Consider the following 25,896-nt stretch of genomic DNA (forward strand, 5'->3'; position numbering starts at 1 on the left):
GGTGGTACCACTCATTGAAAAGTGTAAAATCTTACAAGGATGGCGTTACTGCATAGATGGATCAAACCATGCAAGACAAAAAGCCTCTTACGTAGTTTTCTGGGTAAGCGCAGTCTTTTCTTAATGTCTCAGATAGAATTTTGATGTTTGGGAAATGACTTTTTCCTCATCTCTGCAGCTTATGTCTTTGTGTCAGATGGCATTATATAGTACTGAACCAGTTCTAAACTGCAATTTTTTTGACATAGCAGAGAATGCTTTTTGTATCTGCACTTGTTTTAACAGCTATTTTGGCACCATTTTTTTGTAGCAATTCTGGATGTAAGGAAAAAGTTAGGAGTTTCTTGTGTATAAGTTGACAAAACTCTCCTTACCAGAGATGTCTCACATAAGATCCTGCTTCCTCGTACCAGGTTCCCTATTGTCATGTGAAAGTATGTGCTCCCACTGCTCCAGTTGGAGATTTTATTGAAGGGGTAGACTGTTAAAATATCCTGTAAGGGGAAACAAAGTGAACTATAAAATATTTCTCAAATGAAAATGTGCTGTTATGGAAGAAAACCTGTAGAGCCAGAGGATTCTTTTTCTTTCCTACTTCATTTATAAACACAGTGGATCGAGGTAGGTCTTGCATCCAGAGTAGTAGTATATTGTGTTTTCACCAAGCAGGTGAGTCTTAATCACTCTAATGAGACTTCCTTTCATGACATATTGATCTTTGCCTTAGCACACTGCCATTGTATTTACAATAATCTAAAACTTGCTGGATAATTGTTTTCTTATTAAAAGCAAATGATGATACTCATAAATGCTTTTGCCTGGGAACTTGGTAAGACCACACCAAGTTTGGGTTAGAGAGCTGGTAAACACTGTCATTTGGCCTGATCTTTTAGACAGGTTGGGTTTCCCACAAAGCATTTTTCTGAAGCAGGTTCCCTACTGCACTGTCCATCCATCTGCCTGATCTTACCACTTTACCCAGGTCCATCATGATTACCACTTCTTTTTTCAGAGATGCTCTACACTGTTTCCTTTCCAGTGTAGAAACTGCAAAGAAGTGATTTGAGGCAATAACATTTTCTTCGGTTTCACACAGAAGATGAATAGTGGAACTTCATCCTCTCCTACCATTCAGGGAGAAGGTCCTGTTGCTGTCTCTAAGTTAGCATGATCAGTTAAATCCTTCCTTAGATAGACTCTTGAGAATCAACTGTTACCTTTGTCTTCTGATGTATCAGTGAGACTCCTTGCTTGTTGATTGCAATCAGCACAATCTCTGGGAAATTTGGCTCCGAGGTTTGCTATAAACGAGTAACAAAGCAAGATAAGCAGAAAACGAAGAAATGCGTATCAGGTGCATAGTGACCTTTAACAGTGTCCAGTGCTGCTTGTTCTCTTTACCAAATAAACACTGAACCATAAAGCTCCCCAATATTATGTAACCATTGCTAAGGATGACTTTTTTGGCCATATATTGATGACTTGAGCAGCTGCTACATAAAAGCAGAATCAGGTCCATTATTTCCTAGGCTGTCTGATAATAGGCTTAATGGTTGGTTGCAAACCAGTTAAGAGTCTAGCGAGGAGAAGTTAAAGGTAGCAAGTGGGAAATGATTCCTGGAGGTATCCACTGCAGAAAGAGAGGGAGGATTAGTACAGTTCTGTTCTGAGGGAAGAGTCCCCGGAGATACAAGATTTCACAACATTTTGTAGTGGAGAACAATGACAGGACAGTTAAGTATCTATATAACCAGAAGATCTACTACATAGTTATAATATTGAAGTCTTACAACTGGAACAACAACACGGCCAGTAAATAACAGGCATAGTTCAGAAGGGATAAAAAACCTATCTCCCTTCTTTCAAGGAACTTGAGTTTTCCTCAGTAGATGATGGGAAGCCAGCTTTATAATGCATTGTCACTTACACAGATACGGAATTGTAGTCAGTCCATAGCCCCCAGTGCTTGTCTACTACCAAAGCCATTCATACAGGCCCTTAAACCTACCTTCACCTCAAAGAAGGCTGATCCAAATGTTGGCCACCGGTATATCATTTTCAAGAAGGCAATCTTTGCCTCATCCACAGTTTTTCCTTCATGTTTGCTATATGCTGCAGTAATGCTCTGTTTAGAAAAAAGGATAGAAAGCCTATTCAGTTGGAGACAGACAGGTTTCCAATGTCCAGCATGAGCACTAAAAACAGCATCACACCATCACCAAAATCAGTCTTGCACCCACAGCAACAGAAGACTGTGAAAATGAAAATAGCCTTCCATGCCATGGGGCAAGGTGGAGCCAGAACCTCCCCAGTGTTCCTTACTAATGACTTGGCTGTAGGAAGTCCAGGAGCCCACAGGAATGGATTTCGGGACAGAGGGGCAATATGGGATGAAACAAAATTCAGAAAGCCAGTGTTCAACACCCACAGACGTGTATTACATTTTCTGCTGAAACACATAGGGTGAATTTTCCCTCTGTATTTGAAATAGTGTCCTGTGTCTTCCTCGGTGAACTTAGTGATAAGTTTGTGCTGAAACTTTCTTGCCTTTTGGTGGGGAAAAGAGCCTTTTGCTATGAGTAGCATGCATACAGTGCAAGGTGACTGATTTGCTGGCCAAACTATGAAATATTTAGGACAGATCTTAATTTTCTGTTTCTCTGCAAGATCCTCAAGTCAGTCCCGTCACTGACCTTCCTATCTCTAACTCTGCTTCTGGGCACTGAAAATAGATGAGTATCTCCAAGAAAAATGCACATCGCAAATCAGTCATCCAGGCCTGCAGATATCTTTCAGAGGTTTGGTATAGAGGATGCAAAAAATCTAGATTGTAAGAGGCAAAACAGCAACATCCAGTAGCATCCCTTGATAGTGCTTTCAAAGACTGTCAGATCAAAAAAGTAGTATGTCTCAGTGCCCGTCTTCTCTCATAAAGCTTTGTGGAAGTAGCATGATTAATGAAAGCTGATGTTCTTACCTTCTTCCACTCATCTGGTGAGATTGCTCGGAGCAGATTTTCTGGCACCAGCTCCTTCAAGATTTTGGGGATGGTTGCCAGCTGTGTGCGGTCATTGTTGAAGCGCACTTTATAAATCAGCCCTGCCAGCTGGACAGCTTCGTCCTTGGAACACTTGTGGTAGCCTCTGAGGTACTTTGGCAACTCCTGGAAGAGAACAGCTCTGAATCCAGACAGAACAGGCTGAAGCAAACACTGACTTGTGCATGCTAAATCTGTGAGGTCAGGATGTGAGTCTTGCCAAACACAGTTCAAGGGCATCCCGAGAACTTTTGACTCCTCCTGGAGGTTCTCTGGATGGTCTTCAAAGGTCCTTTCCAACCCAAACCATTCTATGAGTCTCCACACAACTACAGAGTAGAACAAGCACCTCCAGGGAACAATTAGATTAGGGAGCTGTGCTCCTCACATAAGCAATATATAGCTAAGGTGTGAACACTGTGAGAAGTAAATCTGCTCCTGAGGCTGAGCTGTGCCCTCCAGAGGCATTCCTCTGGAAGCTCTATAATGCAGGCCTTGGTGAGAGAGAAGGTAATACCCCGGCAGGCTTATTTTCTTAGGAGTATTTCTTGGATCACTTTGTCTGCCATTATATTTATGCTTTAGGGAGCTGGTTACCTGGTGGTAATGGAAAATGGAATCAGCTTTCAGGTCCTTCCCAGGAGTTACATTCAGCCACAGCTTTCTCATGAAGTACACCTCATAAGCCACAGACATAGTAGCCCCTAAGGAAACAACATCTTGTTAGTATTCTCTGTATCACTGTAGAGGTCTGCAGGTTTTGAATGGCTTGTAAATGTAATTAGAAATGTAATTCTGGTTTTAATAGTAACAAACAAAATTACTAACAAAAAAGTACAAAAGGCCATTTTAGATGACCAAGAAGGTGATTAGCTGTCCGTTCTGGACACTGATTGTGCAGTGATCTAAGGTGCAGGCTCTTCAGAGATGGAGGAAGAAGTTGATGATGCCAGCAAGTGTTTGTTATTTCTTGGTGCTCATGACAGCTGCCTGCTGATGTGCAGCACACCTGAATTCTGTTATACTGATGCAGGTACATTCCCTGATGGCTGTGTTTACAGAAATGAATTGTGAGTTAGGGCACCTACAACTTCATGCTGTGATTTTCAGAGCTCCTAGCAGCTGCATCAGCTGTGGGGAGAAGAGGGAAGTCAGAAAGTCTTAGATATGTAGACAGTCCTTCAGGAAGTTGAACGTCAGCTGTCCTGAAATAAACCAAGGTCAGGATAAATGAATATGAAATTTGAGTGGAGTTTGAGTTTGATGTAGATTTCAAAATTTATGTTATATATGGGAGTGAAGTACAAAGAATTGCTGTCGTTAGTGTTATATTGTTTTATTCTAACAAGTGTTCCCCTGGCAGCCCAACTTGTGCTTTGGTATCACCAGGTAATAATCTAGACAACAATTTTCTAACAACCCAAGAAATGGGAGTGACACTGTAAAGAACCTGTTTACGTGTGTCGGCTGATACCTGATCTGGCAATGCACAAGCTTTGGACTGTAAAGAGGATCAACCTGTCTAACTTGTGTGCATCCAGCTATGTGTTTTGGATGCAACAGGTCAAAAAATCTTTGGTACCAATTTAAAACTTCTGGAGAGTTCCCCCCACAAAGATGTTCTGGTGTTTCTGATAGCCAGTGCTTGGCTGCATCAGGTCACTGGATCTTACTGCTGGTGCAGGCCCTAACCATGTATGTACAAACAAAAATGATATAATAAGGCTCTGCCACACACTTCCCAAGGTAGAGTAAATTCTACTGGATAAATTTGCTGTTTCACCAGTTCAACACAGCATCTCATGCAGCTTCTTGTCATGCTGGCATTCTCCTTACCATCTTTCCCTGGTTTGTTCCTCCTGTTCCAGTCTGTCACCTGCCTTAGTGAGTCAAAGAAGTAGTCTGCTTCATTCTGACTGATCACCTGGAAGAGGCCAAGCAATGAAGGGGGAAAAGGAAGGATTAGCACATCATATAAAATACTGCCTGTGCCAACATACCCAAGTATCAGGCTGAATTTTCTTTCCCTGGCAACAGTGAGAGAGCACAATTACAGCAGGAAAGGCAGAGGCAAGGGTAAAGAAGCAGAGAAGTAGGGGGAGGAAGGCTCAAATGATTTACAGTTCATATGGGGATTTTTATTGCATCTTCTGTTGCTTTTTTCTTTCCAGCCTGCTTATTGAAGTCAAGCTGAAGATGCCTACCTTATTCTTAGCCACCTCCTCTTTGTAAAATATTGGCACGTACTGGGTTCGTCTTTTCGGGAACGCAGCACATCAGAAACTCCCTGTGCATGGACTCAGTGCTGCTTTTGCCTTGATCACAGTTCCAGAGAGAAGGGACCTCTCAGCCAGGCAGCCAACCCAAGCTTCAGCTCAGGCAAGGCAAGCTTCTGAGAAACTAGAGAGCAATCAACTGATGCTGGTCAACCACTGCTCTTCCTAATACTAGTGGGTACTGTTCATGTGTAGCACGTCTCCTGGGCAAAGCCTGAGTGGAAAAGGGCTGAATCCTGTAGTATGCAACATACAACTTACTACCATCCCAGCAGCTGCAAGAAAGCCCGTGTCTTCTCTGCTTTTAGTACCACCTGTGTACCAGTAGGCTGATAGAAACTCTGCATCTCCATCCAGCCTCTTCAACAGATTCAAAATAATTGTCAGGTGCTAAGTTCAAGTCTAGGTTGTATCCCCTCAGTAAGGCAGAAGCAGTAGTGACCTGCTCTGTTGCTTGGCTTCATATATGGTTGTTTAGGTGGTCTGGTAAATAAGTAAGAGAGGAGGGAAGAGTCTGGCTACCCTGCCATAGTCCAGAAGAGTTACCTTGTCTGCAATCTTCACAAAGAGGCTGAAACCTTCCCAGGAGCCCAGCTGCAATTTGGAAGCGATGTTCTGACACAGAGTCCGGATTTTGGTGTTTGTTCCCACATCAAATGTCTATGAGATAACAAGACTCTTGTTACACAGAGGAGAGGAAGAAATGAGAACACTGAATGTCTTGAAAAGTGCTCCTGCATGAACACATCATGGCTGGGAAAATGGTCAAGGCTGGGAAAACAAGTACGTTCTCACCTGTTCTGTTTCATTGGGGAAGCAAATCTTGTGTGAGATCTTAGTGTTGTTCTGTAAGATGGCCTCAACCTCCACGGGATGAGGTGCCCACTTCCTGCAGCCACTCCTGGAAAATGCCACCACCATCATAAGAGAGATCAGTGCTGGATATTTAATCTTTGAGGAACTGAACAACAGTATTCCATCTGAACAACAGGCTCCATCCAGAATGCTAGTACTGTGACATGGAGCAGGCTCTAATGGATCTTCACCCCAATGCAGATTAACAGCGTTAACATGTATTAACAGCAAGAAACTGAGGGCCTTATTGGCATGTCTATTAAAAGTCTGTTCTACTCTGCAAGGAGGTTGCATGAATAAGGCACCTTCCTAGCCAGTACCATCACCCATTCTATATATTCAGTGACATTTTTCCTTACTGTTATTGAAGTGTGAAGATAGCGGCCACAAGGAGAAATACACTTTATTTAATTCTTGTATCAGCAAAAAGATACGCATTCAGATACAAAATGAGTTACAGCTTAGGAGGCAAGTACCAGAAAAGTTTGGAGGGCTGCTGGAAGCATTACATATATATATATATATATATATAAAAAAAAAGAGCTGGCATGTAATCACTGACTCAAGAGGCGCTTAAACTGTACAATCACAGTTCTTTGAAATGATGCCTCAGAGCAGAGCTGCCTTTTAAAGCAAAGGAACTGGACCTGAAGTCTGAGTCATGCTAAAGTGAGGACAAATCTAGCACATAACCTTCTGTGGCTCATATTTTCCTGCCCTCAGTGGCACAGAGCAGGCTGTTTGGAGATTTTGTATACCATAGCTTATGGGCCAAACTCCTCTCTCACACTGGGACAATCTCTTGGGAAGAGAGTTTAGTCTGGCATCCACCTTTAGTCGTGTGGATTTGAAAACTATTTTTTTTTCCATTAAATAAAGTAGCAGTTCCATTTGGAGAAGGAAAGCCTGACTGTAAGCCAAGGTTGAACAGCATGTGCTCTGATACTGTACAGGCGCTGTAAGGAGTGTACACCTGCCCTACTCATTCATCTACTCCTGGACTTGCAGCAGAGGGAGGAGGGAGGCTATAGGAGACCACGGAAGTGCAGCAGCTTGGCTGGAGGCACAGGGCCATTTCTCCTTGCAGCCTCAGCTAGGAATTCATTTCCAAGGCAAGATCTGCTTAACACCCATCGGGGTGCTCACTGGTTCCCTGGCGAGGAGTCTGGGGATGGAGCTGTAAAGCTGTTTATGGAGGAAAAGGTGTACCCAAGGGCTTGGTTGGCTTCCACTCCATGTATTGTAGGTCAGTCCTTTGAGCTGCCTGCTCTCCCTTTTGCTAAGATAACAGGTTACTTAGAGGGAGAAGTTGGACTAGATGATCATTGTAGGTCCCTTCCAACTGAAATAGTCTATTCTCTTCTATTCTATCCTATCCTATTAAGAGCAGATGCAGGTTTAATCTTAGGAAAAGAAATGCTCTTAGAAAATGACATTTGCCTTGTTCCTCCTCCCATCCCCCAGGCTCCAGATCTGGGGTAGTTTAGCAGATAGAATTCTCCTCCTAAACAGCCCATTCTGCTTTCCCCTCCCTGTTTCCCCACTCTGAAGAAGCTCTATACAGCTCAACAGGGCTTAGAGCATGAATAGCACATGACATAGGGAGGTAGGAAATTTTCATTCTTCTCCATAGGAAAAAACAATGAATAACATTCCTCTCCACACATTTTTCAGGCACTTCAAAGGCAAGTTCAATGTGCAGTGACGTTTCCCGAGCAGCGCCAAAACCCATCCACTGCGAGGGGGACAGCTGCTGTGTTAGCATTCCCCTTGAGACTGGCTTGCAGGGCTCACAGACCAAATGCAGGGCCCAGCCTAAAAGAAAGGGCAGGATGGAGGAGCTGGAGGGAGAAATCACTGGGCAGCTTCTTTACTGAAGAGGTCTGTGGCAGGCAGGTGGTAACTCACAGCAGCATCAAAAGGGAGAAGGCTGGGGTTAACCCTGATGCCAAAGCACTGTGTTCTCAGAGTGTCCAGCTGGGTAATTCCAGTGTCTGGAGGAATCTAGGGAAACCTTCCCCTACAGTTCAGTTGATCCTTTCTGAAAACCAGGTAGCCCTTCCGCTATCTCTGGTCATGTCAAGTTCATTACACCAACAAGTCATTCAGAAGCTTGGGAAGCACTGTGGGCTGGAGGCCCTATTGCTTCAACCCTCACCAGGACAGGGGTAATGCCTAGAGGACTGAGAAGTACCCTGGTGTGAGCAGCCATGTAAGTCTCAGGGCTTTGCTCATTTGGATTTCTTCAAAGAATAGGAAATCACTGTGTTCATCCTGTCTTCCTAGCATGGATCTGCTTTGCTTCATGTATTGGGTTTGCATGGCAAGGTTTTGGGAGTGGGGGCGCTACAGGGGTGGCTTCTGTGAGAAGCTGCTGGAAGCTTCCCCTATGTCCAATAGAGCCAATGCCAGCCGGCTCCAAGACAGACCCACCGCTGGCCAAGGCCGAGCCAGTCAGCGACAGTGGTAGCACCTCTGGGATAACATAGTTAAGAAGGGGGAAAAAAAAAAATGCCGGGACACAAACTGCAGCTGGAGTGAGGAGTGAGAATATGTGAGAGGAACGACTCTGCAGACACCAAGGTCAGTGAAGAAGGAGGGGGAGGAGGTGCTCCAGGCACCAGAGCAGAGATTCCCCTGCAGCCCCTGGTGAAGCCCATGGTGAGGCAGGCTGTGCCCCTGCAGCCCATGGAGGTCCATGGTGGAGCAAATATCCACCTGCAGCCCATGGAGGACCCCATGCCGGAGCAGGTGGATGTGCCCAAAGGAGGCTGTGACCCCGTGGGAAGCCCGTGCTGGAGCAGGTTTGCTGGCAGGACTTGTGACCCCGCGGGGGACCCACGCTGGAGCAGTCTGCTCCTGAAGGACTGCTCCCTGTGGAAGGGACCCACACTGGAGCAGTTTGTGAAGAACTGTAGCCCCTGGGAAGGGCCCATGTTGGAGAAGTTCATGGAGGACTGTCTCCCGTGGGTGGCACCCCAAGCTGGAGCAGGGGAAGGGTGTGAGGAGTCCTCCCCTGAGGAGGAAGGAGCAGCAGAGGCAACGCGTGATGAACTGACCACAACCCCCATTCCCTGTCCCCCTGCGCTGCTCGGGGGGAGGAGGTAGAGAAAATTGGGAGTGAAGTTGAACCTGGGAAGAAGGAAGGGGTGGGGGGAAGGTGTTTTAAGATTTGGTTTTGTTTCTCATTACCCTGCTCTGATTTGACTGCTAATAAATTAAACTGATTTTCCCCCCAGTCGAGTCTGTTTTGCCCCTGATGGTAGTTGCTGAGTGATCTCCCTGTCCTTATCTCGACCCACGAGCTTTTTCATTATATTTTCTCTCCCCTGTCCAGTTGATATGGGGAGTGACAGAGTGGCTTTGGTGGGCACTTGGCATCCAGCCAGGGTCAACCCACCACACTTCACCATCAGAGAACCAACAGAGCCACATTAGCACTCTGCAGATGTCAGTGACTTCAGTGGTGCCAACCTACTATGAGTAAAACCTAGTGTTTTTAGCTGCACATGCAGCTCTATGCTACTGAGATTCAACGAACTCAAGACTAATCCTCAGGCACATGTAAGGGGGATAAGGATATGCTGCCTCACCAAAGGAAAGCAAGGTCAGGACCTCATCAGTGACAACACAGGATTTCATTTCAAGCTGCATGCCCTTTAGGATGTTTGAAATATCCAGCTCTGGGAGTCAAGTGATTATGTGTGATGCTGAACTTTTTAAAATGTTGCTAACTGTGAAAGAAAAAAGTGAAACTATCTCTCAGTGGCTCAAAGTCCATAAGAGAATTAAAAATTATGATCACTTCAAAAAAAAAGGAAGTAAAGAGAGAAAGGAAAGTAGGAGTCTCAATATTTTAGCCCACATACTTTTTGGCACCTGATTCATGACTTTTTAACACTTAGATCTGGCTATATGCTGGGCTGTTTACCTCATCACTGTCTGAATCCTCCGACTGCACTCCAGGGCCAGCGTCTCTTTCTGACGTGTCTCCATGAACTTCTGGGCATGTTTCAGCAGTGACTTGCTGGGTGGGAACAGGCCAGTGCAGAGCCAAAGTAGCTGCCAGCCCTTGGTCACGCTGTACCTGTGAACACAAAGCAAACGGTTCTGCTATAGCCACATGTAATTCTTTGTTTGACCATACACCAGCCACAGGGAAGAGAAACACACTCCCATCATGGTATGTTGTGCCGTTCTGCAGAGACCTGCAAATCAACAGAGCCTTCACAGAATCTGGCAGCCATTTTCTGAGCAATGACTACAGCCTGTATGCGAAGACAATGCTAAATCCTGGCTGATAAATATTCATGACAGTTGCAAATCTCATGAATAAATATAAGCTCCAGTTTAACAGTCATCTTGGCAGCAGTGACCCTTGTGCCATCCTCTTGGAAAGCCACTGTCAATTTGCTGTTCAAGCTCACATGTATTTGGATTGTACTTTATCAGCTGTTTGTATTCACCTGCCCTCTGTGCTAGCCAGTGTTGCTCAGAGCACAAGCACTTTGCTTGCAATTGACTTTCCCTTACACACGCTCCTGCTCTGAAAAATGAGCAGGTAGATGGCATTGTTTAATGACGTTATTACAGTTCTTCAAAATTCCAGATCAAGTTTGTACAATTTTCAGGCAGAAAGCCAGTACTTCCGGCCTCTGGACCTGTGAAATCTGCCATTGAAGCTCTTCTAGCATCTCACCCTCACCAGTAAGAAAGGCTCTGCAGCCAGGAGGTGGTCAGTCATTCTACCTTCAAAGCCAGGAGCAGAACACACTTCAGCTGTGTCCCAGGGATTGCTCTGAAATGCTAAATGGTGTGAAGTGGTTTTGATTAGGAAAGCCAAGAGGTCTATCCTTGAATGGGCACCAGACTCTGCTGAATAAAGAGGTGCTGGCTTCTTTATTCCCATTTACTTTTCTGATTTTGCAGACGAAGACACACTATTTTAATCCCACTTACACTCTATAGATCAGTGGTGCTTGTGTAAGTGTGAGAGCATGACATGGTCCACAGGGCAGTAGCCTGGGAAGGATGAAAGATTTATTGCTCTGGCTATTCTAATGAAAATATATGGAAATAGCCACCTTTCAAGCATTGTTTTTTCCACATCAGTGATCCCTCTCAAAACAGTGAATGACCCACAGGACTAAATTGGTAGAGAATATCAGGCATGGTACTGGCACCATGGCTACAGACTACGTGTTAAATAGCCTGTAAGATTTACTGCAGGCAAGGAAATTCACCATTTAATAGTTACACGCATGGTAAAAGTTCCACTAAGTTTAATATTTGTGGAACAGTAAGAAAGAAAATAAACAAATAGAAGTACCTTCTCTAACTTCTGCAGTGACAAACAGACAATCCATTTTGTTAATAATTAGTATTATTTTATGCTGCTTTTTGCAATTCAGTTCCCCTGGAAGTAGGTCAAATTATACTTTTTATGAGTGGGGAAGCAAACATCAGCCTATTTCAGAGACTTATGCATGGGCAGGGGCCTGTGTAACCAGTGCATTCTGCAAGCCAGTTGTGTAACCTAATTAATGTAACTACTCAAAAGGATTCACTGGTAGTAAAAGGTCTAGCATGAACCATGTGCTTATAGGAGGGAAATACTATCATTGGGAAACTTAAAACAAATGCAGGGCTGGCAGTGCAGCCACTGAAAGCATGCAAGAACTCTATGCAGTGCCATATTTTCTCCACAGACTGCCTTGGGACTAAGAGGGCTTCAGTAACACCTTGCCTGCCTCACACCATACTGCACAGAGACGAGTACTGAATGCTGATGGGAGCAAAGCAGCAGCTCAAGGGAGACGAGTAACCATCCTATTCTATGGCCTATCACGGCCAGTCAGCGGTCCTGACGGCTCTGCAAAGGTGAGCCCCACAGCACTGCCTGGAAAAAGGGGGAAGGGAACGTCTCACTCCAACATTTGGCCATCCTTCCCCTCTGCTCCCACCCCATCATAGGTGTAGCAGCGATTCCTGCTCACAACCTGAACTTGAGCCCTGGCTCTGCAGAAGCAGGGTGTTTGCACCCAGGTGAGTACCTGTTTCTGTTCTCAGTCAGTTGCTTCATAATCTGACAGTAAATCTCATCCCGCAGGACCTCCTCCTGGATAGCTGCTACAAATATCTGGTCAGTGACTTCCACAGAGGAGTGTGCCTGTTTTGAGGGATAGTCTCCCATGAATTTCATGATGGGTGAATGTGCTGTTAAGGACAAAAGCAGGCCAATTTTAGGAAGGTAAATGGGAAGTCTCACCTGGATCATAACATGTTAGTGACTCTATTGATGCCTAAGTGGCAAATACTGTGAGGAGGGTCTGGAACATATTCCCTACCTGTCCCCTACTCCCTTACCCTGTGCAGCAGTCACTGCTTGGCTGTGATTTGTACTGTATTAGCTGCTTGCTCTGGGCATATGCAGTAAATCTCACTCACTCCTAAAGCCACATTCTCAGTTAAGTGAATCGTCAGGAGCTGTGGAGCACTGGGGGGGAATAGAATCATAGAATCATAGAATGCTTTGGGTTGGAAGGGACCTTGAGAGATCATCGAGCCCAACCCCCCTGCAGTAAGCAGGGATTGAACCTGTGAACTTGGCGTTATTAGCACCATGTTCTAACCAACTGAGCTAACCCGTCTGGTCTAATAGGAACCTTTCCTCTGTAGACAAAGGAAACAATGCTAAGTTGTGCAGGATTGATACCCCCCACCTTGATGTAAATGTGTCCCCTGGAATGTAGATGCAGTATTATCTCAATGGAGGTGAGTTTAGTGGAGGTAGCTAGCTCTTCCTTCCCTGAGTGTTCTCAGATCCCAAAGAGAAGAGTGAAAGGATATCAATGAAGGCCTGACATGCCAAGTCCCGAAGATCAGGGTCTGTGCATGCTGTCTTCAGCAAGGGCTGTTTCAAGGGCTCCTTAGAGTGTGCCCACAGTTGACTGTGCTTGCGGGATTTCTGGAGAACAGCTTTGCTGATGGATTCCTTCTCAGGAGTCCTGAATGAAAACAAGTGCAGGCAATACAAAATTACTAGATCAGTATTGCTATGAACATAGGAGGTCATTATCACAGAGACTTATCTCTACGCCTGTTCTTTCCCAAGACAGTGATCTCATATCTCCTTTGATTGTGCAGGTTGACAAGAACAGGAAAATAAATATTCTTTTAGATCCAGAATGGAGAAGGCTTGCAAAAGGAGAGGTTTTAGAAGACTAATTTTTCCTTTACTCTCTGAGGCCTGAGATGTTGTGTACCCTGGCTAGTTGGTAAGTGCTGAAGAAGGGGTGAGAAGTAAGAATAGGGCCTGCTGGAAAGAAAAGAAAAAAGTCCAGCTGGGGTTCTTCTACCCTTCCCTTTGCATTTCTGCAGACAAAAGATACAAGCAGGCCATGTGCCAGAATCTCTGCATGTCCAAAGTCACACTTCATTACAGGGAACAAAGAGAAGAAACCCAATGAGAAATGGGAGATGCTGTTACATCCTAGGCTTTAAGGATCACAAAAGATCAACTGGAACTTTCATAGGGTGCACACTATACAGAGAGCTTCACCTGAAGTGTTCATAGGAGAACTCCTCCAGCGTGTAAGGCTTCACTTTGAGATCCTCTTCATCAGGTTCATCCATGTAGGAGTTCTGTGAAGCTGTCCTTCTCTGGTCTGGAGACATCATCAGCAAACTCTGGAATGACACAGCCATGTAGAGATGTCACATGGACACAGGTCTCTGCACATATTGTCAGGTGTTACTCAGCATATATGCACAGAGGGTGTATACTAAACTTGAGTGCTCTGTGCTGCAGGAGACCTTCAGTCCCCTAAGCAGCATCTTCAGAGACTCAGGAAATACTTGGGAATAGTTGACTCAAGGAAGTAATTTCCATAGACCCAACAGTAGTGACCATCAAAATATGTATGATTATCCAAAGCACAACACTTGTTAAAAATGCACCTGCTTATCACTGGTGTGTTTTTCCCTCACTTTTTCAGCTTTTTACATGTTAGCACAGTATCCAATATACTGAGTCTCCAAAACTAAAGATAAAATTGTTAGCAGAGTGATCAATGGGAAACCTTGACTCCCTCAAGGAGCATATTCTTTTGAAGTAACCTGCTGCACTTAGAGCTTCCCTTGAGAGGTAATGTATGATCACCAATCAAGCCCAGTGTGAATGCAGAAAAATTCAACAGCACACCCATTTCCATTAATTGCTACCAATTCCAGGCACTGAAATTGCTAATGGTGAACGGACTGTTTTTTTGAAAGTCATTGCTTTTGTGCAACTGCAATCTTCTCCTTAGAGTTTGGGCTAGGTTTAGTTTTGTTTTCAGCCAGGACAGCATGAAATGCTTGACTTCAATGGCAGGTATAGAACTTGTCTAACTTTGGAGGAACCATTAACTTCCAGTTAAAAATTTAATCATATTTAACACTGTTATTATCATTTATCTTCCAGTCTCTTCAAAGAGAGTGCTCAGCTTTTCTTACCAGCACTTGACTAGAGGGTTTTGTGAGAGAAGGAATGATGTAGATCTCTTCCAAAAATACATTCCCTGTTTTGCCTGTCCTTTCATTCTGGGCACAGATCCAGCCAGAGTTTGCATCAAGCCTTTTGTCTTCGGTGAAGATTAGCAAGTCTCCCTTCTTGAAGGACAAGATGGCAGGGTCTTCTGGAAAACAGAATAAGGGAGTACTGTTCAGGCTTGACAGTCCAAGAAAATGCAAAGGGATTGCAATGTGAAAGACAAGGGAATTGTATTTTGAAGGCCTGAATTCAATTAGCAATAGAAAGTGATTTGTGTAAATACAGCTAATTATCCAGTAACACTTCAGAGAAACCACTTAAATTTCCTCTGACAGCCTGATTTTGATCCACTGAGAGCAATGGCAAACTCCATTTGATTTAAATGGACACTGACTTTGTGTCTGGAACTGGCAGCAAAGCATGGAAAGAAACTCGATAGTTGTAAGCAGGTGAAGTTAATGCTTACATTTTAATCCTCTCTTGTCTGTTCCAGCCAACTATATTCCACAGAAAATTCCAGTTTACCACCTCTGTGAAATTTTTCTGGAAAGTATTTCCAGGGAGCCCAAATCCAACTTCCTACTATAAGCAGGCTGAGTTGTTGGACACTGTACTATCTAAATAAAATATGCAAAGAAGTAGAAGGAAGAAGGAAAGGTTATTTGTATGCAAAGGTATTGAATCACATTGTCTTATGCTCTGTATTGCCATGCTGATCACTATGCATCCTTTCTGGAGCAAAGGGACTCTTGCTGAAGTTCTCCCTCTTCTCTTTGAGTTCTTTCAAACAAGTGCTGTGGGTTCTCTCACGATTTCTTCCCTACCATGTGGAAAAGTTGTAAGACTTACCTTGGGATTTTTTCTCATGCATTGCCACAGCGAATCGTGATCTCTTCTTCAGTCCTTCCAGGAACATGACCACCAGTTCAGCAATGACAACACTGTTTACAGATGTAAGCACAAACTCCTCGGCACGAAGTGTGATGAGAGTGCAACTCTGTCCAAATGACTTCACTGCCCTATGTATTATTGAACAGTGCATTATGAAAGCATCTGAAAAACTTACAAACCCATCTGCAATCACAGCCAAGGCACCTACACCTCCTTGCAGACAACTCCCTTACAGTGAATATTGGTAGTTCTTAATTTGCTTTCTCATGAGTTGGTAGGGGTGAAGGACTGAAGTGGTTCAGGTTCACTCTGGACTCCACCATGTTTTGTACAAAAGTGCTTCATTATAGACAAAAGAACACCCTTCTTTTGGAGTAACTGGGCAACTAATTAAATCTGTGACAGTCCTCACAGAGGTATTTTTTGTATGTAAGACTCTATTCTCTGAGTGATCTGATGCAAGGCTGTGTGCCCTGAGCAAGCCAATGGTAACCCTCGTTCCCTCAGTTATCTTGTTCAGGTCCATCACACCTGAGAAGCATATGAACGCCCAGCGTGCATAACAGACAATGGCTTAACTATATTAGTTATTTGGGCCATTTTTGTCTTGGTACATGTGTGTGCTTCCTTACACCTTTCTACTGAGCAGGATCATCTTTCCTTCTACCAGCTGGGAAGATTCAGCCATTTCAGTGCTTCCTTTACAGGCTGCTCAGAACTTGTCCCTTTCTATTTCCCAGACCTAGGGTAAACCACCTTTCCAGGCTCAGATCAAATCACCTAGGGGGATGGCAGAGAAAGTACACCTCCCTCCTACATGGAAGACCCTTTGTAAGTATGGGCAGAGATGCCTTCTTCAGATCTTGTCTTTCTGGGGAACTCACCTGTTGGTGTGGATGCCAGTTATCTCTGGGAAGGTCAGCTCAAGGAGCCGCTTTTCTGACTCATCCAAGAAGCAGATACCTTTCCAATTTACAGCAATGATAAAGTGGTTCTTGGGCAAGCTGGGACCTGAAAATGCAGAATAAACTCCTTCTCAATGCTATACAAGTCCTCCTCTATTGATCTTATATCTGTCCTCTACTCCCAGGCTCCAGGTATTACCTGAAAACTTAGTGACTTCAAAGAATCGGGAAAAAAGCAAAGGCCACTGAAAGCGAGCAAAATCTACAAGTTGTTCCTTCACAGTCTGACAGGAGACACGGTCCTGTGTGTATGGGGCCTGCAGTATAAAAAGATACCCAAGGTTTTCTCAGTAAAATCTGGTTTGCATGATTTGCAGACAGTAAAGAGCAGGCCTGATCCCAGAGGTTCCTAACAGCCCCCTGCTGTCACTGGTGTCAAGGGTACCTGGAGAAAGTCAAATCAGGAACAGCCTCCAGGAACCCAAGCCACATGCAGCTGAGGCTGCCCACAGGTATGTGGATTCCAAATTTCCCTCAAATCCCCACTGACTGATCTGTTCAGAGTCTAACACACTTTGGGTGCCATGGAAATAATTCAGGTAATCCATTTCCAGATCAACACCAATATTGCATCCCATGCTCATCCTGACTCAGTTGTTAGATGGGAGATAGAGAGCCTTAAAAGATAATCTATTCAGAGATTTAAATATACTTTTTTCATTCTGCCCCTCTTGTTGAGCCCTATATAGAAGAGTGAGTGGAAAGGTTCTCTGCTCCCCCAGCCCTAACTAACTATTTGGGATATAAAAACTGAGTTGTTTTTCATTCTTCCCCCAACAGACTATTCATAAATGGAAATGGTGAAAGAAGCAGAAGCTGGTGCTCGAGAGTGGTTACCCAGCAGTGCCAGACAAACTCTTACCTTAGCATGTGCGTAGGTTATAAGGCTCACCCACTTTTCCAGGGGCTTGGACTTCAGCTGTTTCACTGGGATACAGTCATGGAGCGCCTTCTGCACACGTTCATTGTGAATGGACTCTCCAAACTCAATGTAACAGTATTTTGCACCTATCTCGACCAAATCCTCCTCCTGAAACAATTAATCCATTAAAAGAGGCCTAGAAAGATGTCACAAAGTCCAGATAGCCTTGTTCAACCTTGAAGCCAGTTTAAGAATGGGGTTTTCTCCATTTTTGTCTGCATAACTCTTGACAGTCATCCAGCATAAGGAGAGGTGAACTTCACACAATCATAGCATCAGAGAGATTATTAGCAAAGACATTTTAAAAGGACCCAAACTGTCCGTTTGGACATGCCTCCAGCTGCCTCATGAACTGAAAGTTGCAGAAAAAAAAATGTATTATTTACAGCCGCCAGTATGACAGCTGCCACAATCACCTGGACTGGAATTGTTCATTAAGAAGGGAAGGGTTGCTCACAGCCACTAGAAACTTCATTCTTCTTCCTGCTTTTTAATGTGGGAAATGTTAATATAGCTTTGTCTCTTTAGGAGGATGAATAAGGAGACCCACCTTCTCACAACGGTACTCTCCAAACCGGATGCCGCGAATGACTTGGTGGTAAATTAGATCAGTGCTGATAGGATCCTCCTGGGAGTTATGCCAGGGGGTGAAGATTTCCTTCCGGAAGTAGAGCCGCCAGGGCGCATTGCGTTCATGTGTGCCCCGCTCCTTCACCAGCTGTTCACACTGAGAGATGGCATCTAGAACATGATCTCGTCCCCCACCCAGTGACCAGACCTAGAATAAAGGGACACTGTATTTACTGGCATGCCTGCTTTGGATCTAAGTGAAGGACAACAAACCCAAAGCTCCTGGTCTCCTGACAGCAAGAAAAACTCTGAAAAGGTAAGCAGATGAATGTGCAAGTTGTACTTTGGTAAATGTGTGTATTTTTATGCACAGGGGTGGTATTGGGGAAAAATAAGTTGGAAGTTAAGACAAAGCAGCTCTGGTTTACAAACTTCTGTTTGTCCCCTTGTACTTTGTTTATCCCCTGTATATCCCCTTAAGTGCATGTGCAAGTGTTGCTGTAATCTAAACAAAAATGCTATCTCTGAATTAATTTCTTTGCTATTGGTGCCTAACTCTGAGCACCAAGATGTCATCCTGCTGTGTATGTCTGTTTTATTGCATTACTATAAAAAAAACCAAAGGGAAGGAGAGGCTAAAATGCCAGCATGTGAGCTAGCAGCAGCAGCCCTGGCAAGGACCTTGGCTTTCAATGCCACATAATAAAGGCTGCATCAGCAGCACTGTAACACAGGACAAGAAAGTTATGTGCAGCAGTGCAGGTGAGAAATATGTCTTTGAGCAGAGCTCCCTAGCATGTGAGAGCTGCTAGTTTCACCCTGCTCCAGCAGTTCTGCAGTGCTACATGCATGATGAGCAGGTGGGATCCCAGAACATGGTGGGGAGACCACAGTGCTGCACTGCTCATGTGTCCTGGTTTCAGCTGGGATAGTTAATTTTCTTCCTAGTAGCTGGCATAGTGCTGTGTTTTGGATTTAGTATGAGAATAATGTTGATAACACACTGATGTTTTAGTTGTTGCTAAGTAGTGTTTATACTAGTCAAGGACTCTTTAGCTTCCCATGCTCTGCCAGGTGCACAAGAAGCTGGGAGGGGGCACAGCCAGGACAGCTGACCCAAACTGACCAAAGGGGTATTCCATACCAAAGGGGTCATTCCATATGACGTCATGCTCAGTCTGGAGGCTGGGGGGAGCTGGCTGGCGGGCAGTGATCACTGCTCGGTGACTGACTGGCCATCAGTCAGTGGGTGGTGAGCAGTTGCATTGTGCATCACTTGTTTTGTATATTCTTTTATCATTATCATTATTACTTTCTCTTCCTCTTCTGTCCTATTAGACTGCCTTTATCTCAACCCATGGGTTTTAGGTTTTTTTCCAATTCTCTCCCCCATCCCACCAGGGCGGGGGAGGGTAAGTGAGCGGCTGTGTGGTGCTCAGTTGCTGACTGGGGTTAAACCACGACACCATGCATGGGAGCAGGGACGATAGTTAGTTATGTGACCTGGCAAAGGAAACCTCACAGGCCTGCAGCAGGAATTGCTAAGTGGCTAGCCGGCAGAATAGGATTATCAGCTCCTTAGGTTCAGCTGGGATTCAAAACTGATTTTGCTTGAGCATAGGACTGGGACGGGTGTGCTTCCAGAAGTCAGAGGGAGTCCTCAGTGAGTCTGGGTGGACAGCAGCAACTCCACAGAAAGAGAAGGGAGCTTTCATTCTGTTTTTCTACACTTTACCTTATCAAATACAGCAATGTAGAGTGAAAAACCAAACACATCCTTCAGTTTGGTTTTATCTGCTATGAACTGACAAATCTCTTTGGCAATGGAAGCAGAGTCTGCAGGAACAGTGATGCTTTGGCCATTCATCAGGGTGACATTAAACACAATGGGTTTCTTCTGCTTTGTTGCCTGTAAGTCAGAGTCAAATGAGAGAAATTATGGGCAAACCTTACTTTTCTGTGAAGAATGAAGAAGGCATTTTAGATTTAAGAGCTCCACACACTGTACACCCTAGTCAATGATCTTTAAGTGAATCTCCAACCCCACACAGTTTCTTCAATGCATGGTGAGTCTTAAATACATATTACATCCCTGGAGCAGCACTGGAATGAAGTTCCCTCCTCCCCACAGCTCAGGGGAGTTGATTAGCACATAACAGTGCAGATTGGTAGACTTTTCATGAGCTGTATTTGGCCTGATGACTCTTGGGTACAGTCTTACATGCATCAGTGGAGACATGGCCTGCAGCAAGCATTTTGCCCAGGGAGGTGTGTGTTAGGCAATGGGGTCACTCAGATTTAGGAAGGAATTGAACTGAGGTCTTCACTTAAGGAGGGGTATGTGTGCATGTGTGTGTGTGACTCCTAGTTACTAGGGTGACATGTAAAGGAAGGGGGAGGGTGATGTAGCTCTATCGTACACACTTCCTCCCTCCATTTTAAAAGCATAAGCCCCGTTCAGTTCTTTCCACAAATGATGGTAAGAGCCTCCCTCAGGAGGTGGTCCTGGCCTGTGGCTCCTGTGTGAATGGAGGTATCTCCCTGCAAATCATGTGTTGCAGCTTTTAATTTATGTCCTCTGCTGGATTTAGGTTAACTGAATAACCAGGACAGGTGTATCTGAGAAGCTGCCCAGAACAAGGCAGCTAGTCTTCAATCCCCTTGTGCAATTGATTTCCATTATTGAATTTAGGAAGATCTGCTAGCACAGGTTAGTAAACACAATCCAGCATGAAATGACACAGATGAATATAAATTATCAAAAAGGGAGTTGCTACCTGAAGTTCCAGCCAGCTTGGAGGTTCAGTCCGTGCTCCATTGACATAGGTACGTCTCAGACGTTCAGCACAATATGGTGCATAGCCTGTCGGCCCATGGTGGATGAAATTCAACAGGTACTATAGGCACAGAGCATAAGAAGGAGTTAGGAAACACTAATCCTCGTAAAACACTAGAAACCTTCTGCAGCTGATAGAATAGATTACCCTGATCAGTTAGCTTACAGTTCACCAGAAAGTGTTAAAGGTTAGGGTTGAGATTAGTGTTTTGGAAAAGGAGGTTTGACACCAAGTTTTCCCTCATTCTGCAAAGTTTTTAGACTAAAGAGGAAGGCTTGTGTCAGTCTTTTTGCTATGTTTAACTATATGATGAATATTAGACAGTGTAGACTTTATTCTTATGATTAGAGCAAGAGTTAGTGTTTCCACTTGAAGAGCCTGAAGTCTTCTGACATTCTATATGGACCAAAGTGCTGGGAAGAGGGCTAATTGCAGGTTAGGGATGCTGATTATGGTTACTTGTAGTTTTACTAAGTTCTCTGGCAATATCAATAGTTGAAGTCCACAATTAAGATTGGATGTTGGAAGAGAAAGATTGCATAAACTGAGCTTTTGGAGTTTGTATGACTGTTATCTTGGATGACGTGGTATAAGTATGGACTTGTATTTACATACTTGTATTTAGTGCAAGCATGGGTCAGTCACCTGGTTATTTTAATGATTAAGAATATTCCTAGAGATAAGGTATGGATTTAGGAAAAGAGAACTAGAGGAAGTCAGGCCTTCTGTGAATTCTGCATGTTTCACAGACTTTGGATTAAGACTGGTGTCAGAATATGTCTATGGCTTTGTGTCCAGTTTGTTCCAAGTAGTGGCCACGTGGCAGAATTTATGATTAATCATTTGAGCTAGGGTATCAGTAAAGCAAGGCTGAAGATTCAGGGTTATCTATGGATTCTGCTTGCCTCTAAGACCTAGGAGGAAGGCTGGTGTCAAGTTGGAGCCACAAGTTGGTGGTTTTTTTGGTTTGTTTTTTTTTTTCTGTGATGAACTGGATTTATCATCCATTTCGATTTGGAAATTAACGTATTTAAGAAAATTATGAAAAAGCCCAAGTCTCTATTGGATTTTGTAGGGCTTGGAGATGTAGGGTAAGAACTGGTAAAATACAGGGACTGATTTTATACTGGATTCCTGAGTATATTTAATCACTAGGATTGTAACTGGAGAGAGCTTTTAAATGTTGGAAAGGCAGAACTGGAGAGGATAAAATTTGCCAGATTCTTTGCAGATTACAGATCTAAATAAGAGCTGCGATCATTGTATGGCATGTAATGAAAAAGAATTAAATGCGAATACAGCAATCATTTATTTAAATTCCCAGATAAGCATATGAGATGAGATAGCTTCTGCTAAAATCACAGCACCAGCTGCTATGGCAGCCAAACAGTTTATGTGGCTATTTGTATCAAAACATCAAAATACACAAGAAACCAGATCAGCTAAGGCATTTAAGCTGCTGTAGGAAAGGTTAGTAGTGTACCTTCACAAATGTGTCTGAAGGAGGAAAGCAACCAAGGCAAAGTGACAGAAGGATCCATCCTCGAGCATAGCTGCTCCTGTTGCTGTTTTCAGTGAGTTGTTTGCAAATCTGGCAATAAATCTCATCTCTGTAATAAAACATGTGAAAGCAACAGATAATGATTGATTCACTGTCTTGAACTGTCTTTGGCTACGTTTCCACTGTAAGCTTGGCACGATTGCAGCATGATGAAGTAGATTTGAGCCAGGTTTAACCACCTTAGCTAGGATACCACCTGTAATGTACCACAGGAAACAATGTGTCATTGGCTTTGGCAGGAAAAGGCTCAAGGTATACTTTAGTGCCCTTTGCCGCCCCTTGTTACTTGAGCAGTTCAAGTGCAATTCCCATGTTGGATTACGTCCAGTGACAAGCAGCAGGGGCTGTGCAGGGACAACAACTCCCAGGTCATCCAGCTGTGAAATGGTATTGCTGTCCCTCCACATGTGAAACTTGCTCTAAGCTCTCTACAGTATGTGGCTTGTATTTCATGGCTCTTGTCTGTCTGCTCATATGTGGATTTTGGGATAAGGGTAGGGGGACACCCTGCTTAATTTTATGTTTTTAGTAAACTTGGAGTGAGCCCTTGGGCAGGAATGGAGGAAAGGGTGCTTCAGAGTGAGCTTCTGAAAATGCAAGTGGCCTGCAGCAAGGACATATGGGAAACATGCAAAAATCTGCATACAAACAAAACTGCTATTTAAAAATCATCTTAAATTTTCTGGACTCTTGGAACACACATTTGGCAAGTCTGATGTGGGAGGACACGAGGTGGATGAGGGTTTTTCTTCTCAGATAGGACATATGATGAAACACAGACTGAGGGAGTAGATACTTAGCCTGTGGCTGTTATGATACATTGATTGAAGGCAATTTTTGCCAGCTGAGGATCTGCTTCTGGGAGCATCTTGACGGAAACAAAGCAGCTATGTAGAGAGGAATGCAGCCCACAACTGACGTCAAGGCAGGGTCTGTGCCTATGGGCTTTGTTACAGAAAAGTGTTGTATAAGCTAAAATGGGCTAAAATAGAGGAGAGAATTCATGGGGTCAGGTCAGGACCAACCAGCTTCTATCTCATCTTCGCACCATGCTTTGGCCTAAGGTCCAGCTTCACACCACTTGTAAACAGGATTTCTTCTTCTAGTGGCTGATATATTCAGCAAGCCAGGCCTTCAGCCTTCTCTGATTGGGGACATTGCTTGAGGGTTCAGAAACAGACTATTGGGAAACTGAGGTTACGAGCACCTCTCATACACCTAGCATACATTAACTCCATACTTCTTATTGTCTCTTCTGAATGTTTCTTCTTCCTCATACTAGGGCTATGTTCCACCTTCAGGTGTTATTGGGTTACAGCCCTGAACTCTACCCCATTGGGTATCTGTGGGGTATTCAGAAAGCCATGCCTGGAGGCAGCTGACCTAAACTATGAGATGAAGATACCAGAAAAGGCAGTAAGGGAGTAGTTCTCTGTCCCCTCTTATAAAGGTGAACCATCTTCCGAAGAGGTGTGTGGCCTACAATCTCAGTTCTAAGTGACTAGCTTGGACTTTCAGTCAGGAATCCCCAGAGATAAATGTGAGACATTTCCAGCATTTGGAAAATGCCCTGGGACTGTGGAGAGGGGATGCTGGATTTCCTTGATGTAATGGGTGCCTGGTCCTAGAAAGGAGGTACAAATTTCCTACCTGATAGCAGGACGCAGAATTGCATTGCCAATAATGAAGTGCACTTTTTCTAGGTTGGACATAGGTCTCTCAGAGATCGAGCTGTCCTCTTGGAAAGCCTCTTCTCCACTTCTCAGCTGGTCTGTCACCTGAAAGAAACCAAGCAGAACCCCAGAGTGCTCCAGAAACCTCTCCTCTTACCAGGCAGCTCTCCCAGAAATGAGAGACATTCCTTCTCTATCTTTCTGGCTAAAACTTTCTGCTCAGTGCAGGAGCAGTTAGGAACAGAACATATTTCCCCCTCTCTCAAGCTAACTCATAAAATGCAGTGTTGCAGCATTATTACTGGCTAGGAGAACTTTCTTGTACTGTCCTGTATAGCCCTAAGCACATGGTGGTTCTCAGTCTGCTCAGGGCTTTGGGTAAACTGTTCTGTAATATCAACAATTCTCAATAATAAATTGTTCCCTGTGTTCAGGGGTCACTCTTCAGCAGGAAGGGATGAAGTGAATCTGCCAGAGAATGAATGACAGCAGTGCACATGGGGATAGTTTAAAAGAAAACAGCGCACCAGGTATCCCGTACACAGGGCTGCACTGGCTTGGCAGTGGAACAAGTTCCCAGCTGTGAGGTTGCTGTCACATAACCTCTGTCAGGAGGTGAAGACAGGGTTCCAGGCAAAAACACTTAGAGGAAGCAATTTATTTCTACCTCTTACCTTCCCTGTCAACTTGGATGACCGTTTCAGCTTCAGGGAAGAGATCCCCTTGGAAATCTTGTTATCCTTTCTGCTTTCTCTCTACAACACACATTACCATTACAGGAAATTAGTTTAATGCACAGCAAGAATGATTCATTAAGGAAGGAAAGATGCTCAAATGGAGATGTTTTTGTTTTGTCCCCTCCTGCCAGAAGGAGCTGCGGTGTCCTTCCAGGACTGACGGGCCCTTTTGTACTTCTGGCATTTCAAGTACAGTAGCATGAAAGATTCCTTTGCTTCTCTCACTCTTGGTAGAACAGCACAGAAACCAAGGAAAGCAAATGAAAATACAAATATATCCTGCTCCTCTCACCATATTTGGGCTGTCATTCCTGAACTGGACCTGGTTTTTCCTGCCAAGTGTGTCATATATCTGTGTCATCACGGAGCCGCTCTTGGTCGTGGCATTCTTGGCAAACATTGCTGGCTCTGGCAGGTCCCCCATGAACCTCAGGATGATAACCCACACGACTAGAGAAGCCTGTAGTGGTAGAAAGCACAGTCAGAAACTGCCAAGAGAACCAATGGCCTCATGCTATTTCTCCCTGTTTATATGAGAGCATTTTCTTCCTTTATCCAGTCCAGGCTATTAAAATTCCTGTCTCCTCCCACCATTTACACCAGGAGTTTACTTTCATGTCAAACATGACAGCAACATCCACAACACTCTCATGCTAAAGGAAGAGGGTGCAGCTCTAGTGGGAATGTCAGATTTGCTCTGTGATGGTTGAGCCCTCACCATTCCCTTTATTGGTACCTTGCAGGTGTGCTGTGGCTGGGTGAGGTGGAGAAACCTTGGCTGAACTACACTCTGCATTTACCCACCTGGACAGACAAGCAGTAGAGTGAACTCTTCCAGGACCCCTCACGCCCAGAACTAGAAAGCCAAGTAATAGCAAAGTGTTTGCAGCATGGGATCCTCCACTCTGCAAGGCTGCTTAGCATCAAGAAAAACTCCCCTCCTCAATCCCCTTATAGTTCAACAGGAAAATTGGAGGCCTGGGCCTCCCCCTTCTGTCCTAACTCACAGACCAGCAACCCTAACAAGAGCAGAGAGGTG

General features: G+C 44.3%; 1 protein-coding gene across 1 annotated transcript in view; it reads right to left on the minus strand.

Annotated features, from left to right (window-relative positions):
* The window catches only part of MYO7B (myosin VIIB), a 50,732-nt gene that overhangs the window by 466 nt on the left and 24,370 nt on the right, over positions 1-25,896 (minus strand). Inside the window, exons 24-47 of the mRNA XM_075716167.1 lie at positions 25,150-25,317; positions 24,795-24,875; positions 24,098-24,225; positions 22,370-22,496; positions 20,827-20,946; positions 19,785-19,958; positions 18,030-18,257; positions 17,420-17,587; positions 16,697-16,814; positions 16,477-16,603; positions 15,551-15,720; positions 14,665-14,846; positions 13,730-13,857; positions 13,018-13,175; positions 12,222-12,375; positions 10,100-10,255; positions 6,109-6,214; positions 5,860-5,973; positions 4,874-4,961; positions 3,635-3,741; positions 2,978-3,163; positions 2,009-2,125; positions 1,218-1,301; positions 375-494 (exon numbers count right to left, since the gene is read on the minus strand). Coding sequence (XP_075572282.1) covers positions 375-494; positions 1,218-1,301; positions 2,009-2,125; positions 2,978-3,163; positions 3,635-3,741; positions 4,874-4,961; positions 5,860-5,973; positions 6,109-6,214; positions 10,100-10,255; positions 12,222-12,375; positions 13,018-13,175; positions 13,730-13,857; positions 14,665-14,846; positions 15,551-15,720; positions 16,477-16,603; positions 16,697-16,814; positions 17,420-17,587; positions 18,030-18,257; positions 19,785-19,958; positions 20,827-20,946; positions 22,370-22,496; positions 24,098-24,225; positions 24,795-24,875; positions 25,150-25,317 — 3,309 coding nt within the window. The remainder of the gene's footprint in view (positions 1-374; positions 495-1,217; positions 1,302-2,008; positions 2,126-2,977; positions 3,164-3,634; positions 3,742-4,873; positions 4,962-5,859; positions 5,974-6,108; positions 6,215-10,099; positions 10,256-12,221; positions 12,376-13,017; positions 13,176-13,729; positions 13,858-14,664; positions 14,847-15,550; positions 15,721-16,476; positions 16,604-16,696; positions 16,815-17,419; positions 17,588-18,029; positions 18,258-19,784; positions 19,959-20,826; positions 20,947-22,369; positions 22,497-24,097; positions 24,226-24,794; positions 24,876-25,149; positions 25,318-25,896) is intronic.

This window comes from Pelecanus crispus, chromosome 9 (assembly GCF_030463565.1).
Source record: "Pelecanus crispus isolate bPelCri1 chromosome 9, bPelCri1.pri, whole genome shotgun sequence".
Lineage (NCBI taxonomy): Eukaryota > Metazoa > Chordata > Aves > Pelecaniformes > Pelecanidae > Pelecanus > Pelecanus crispus.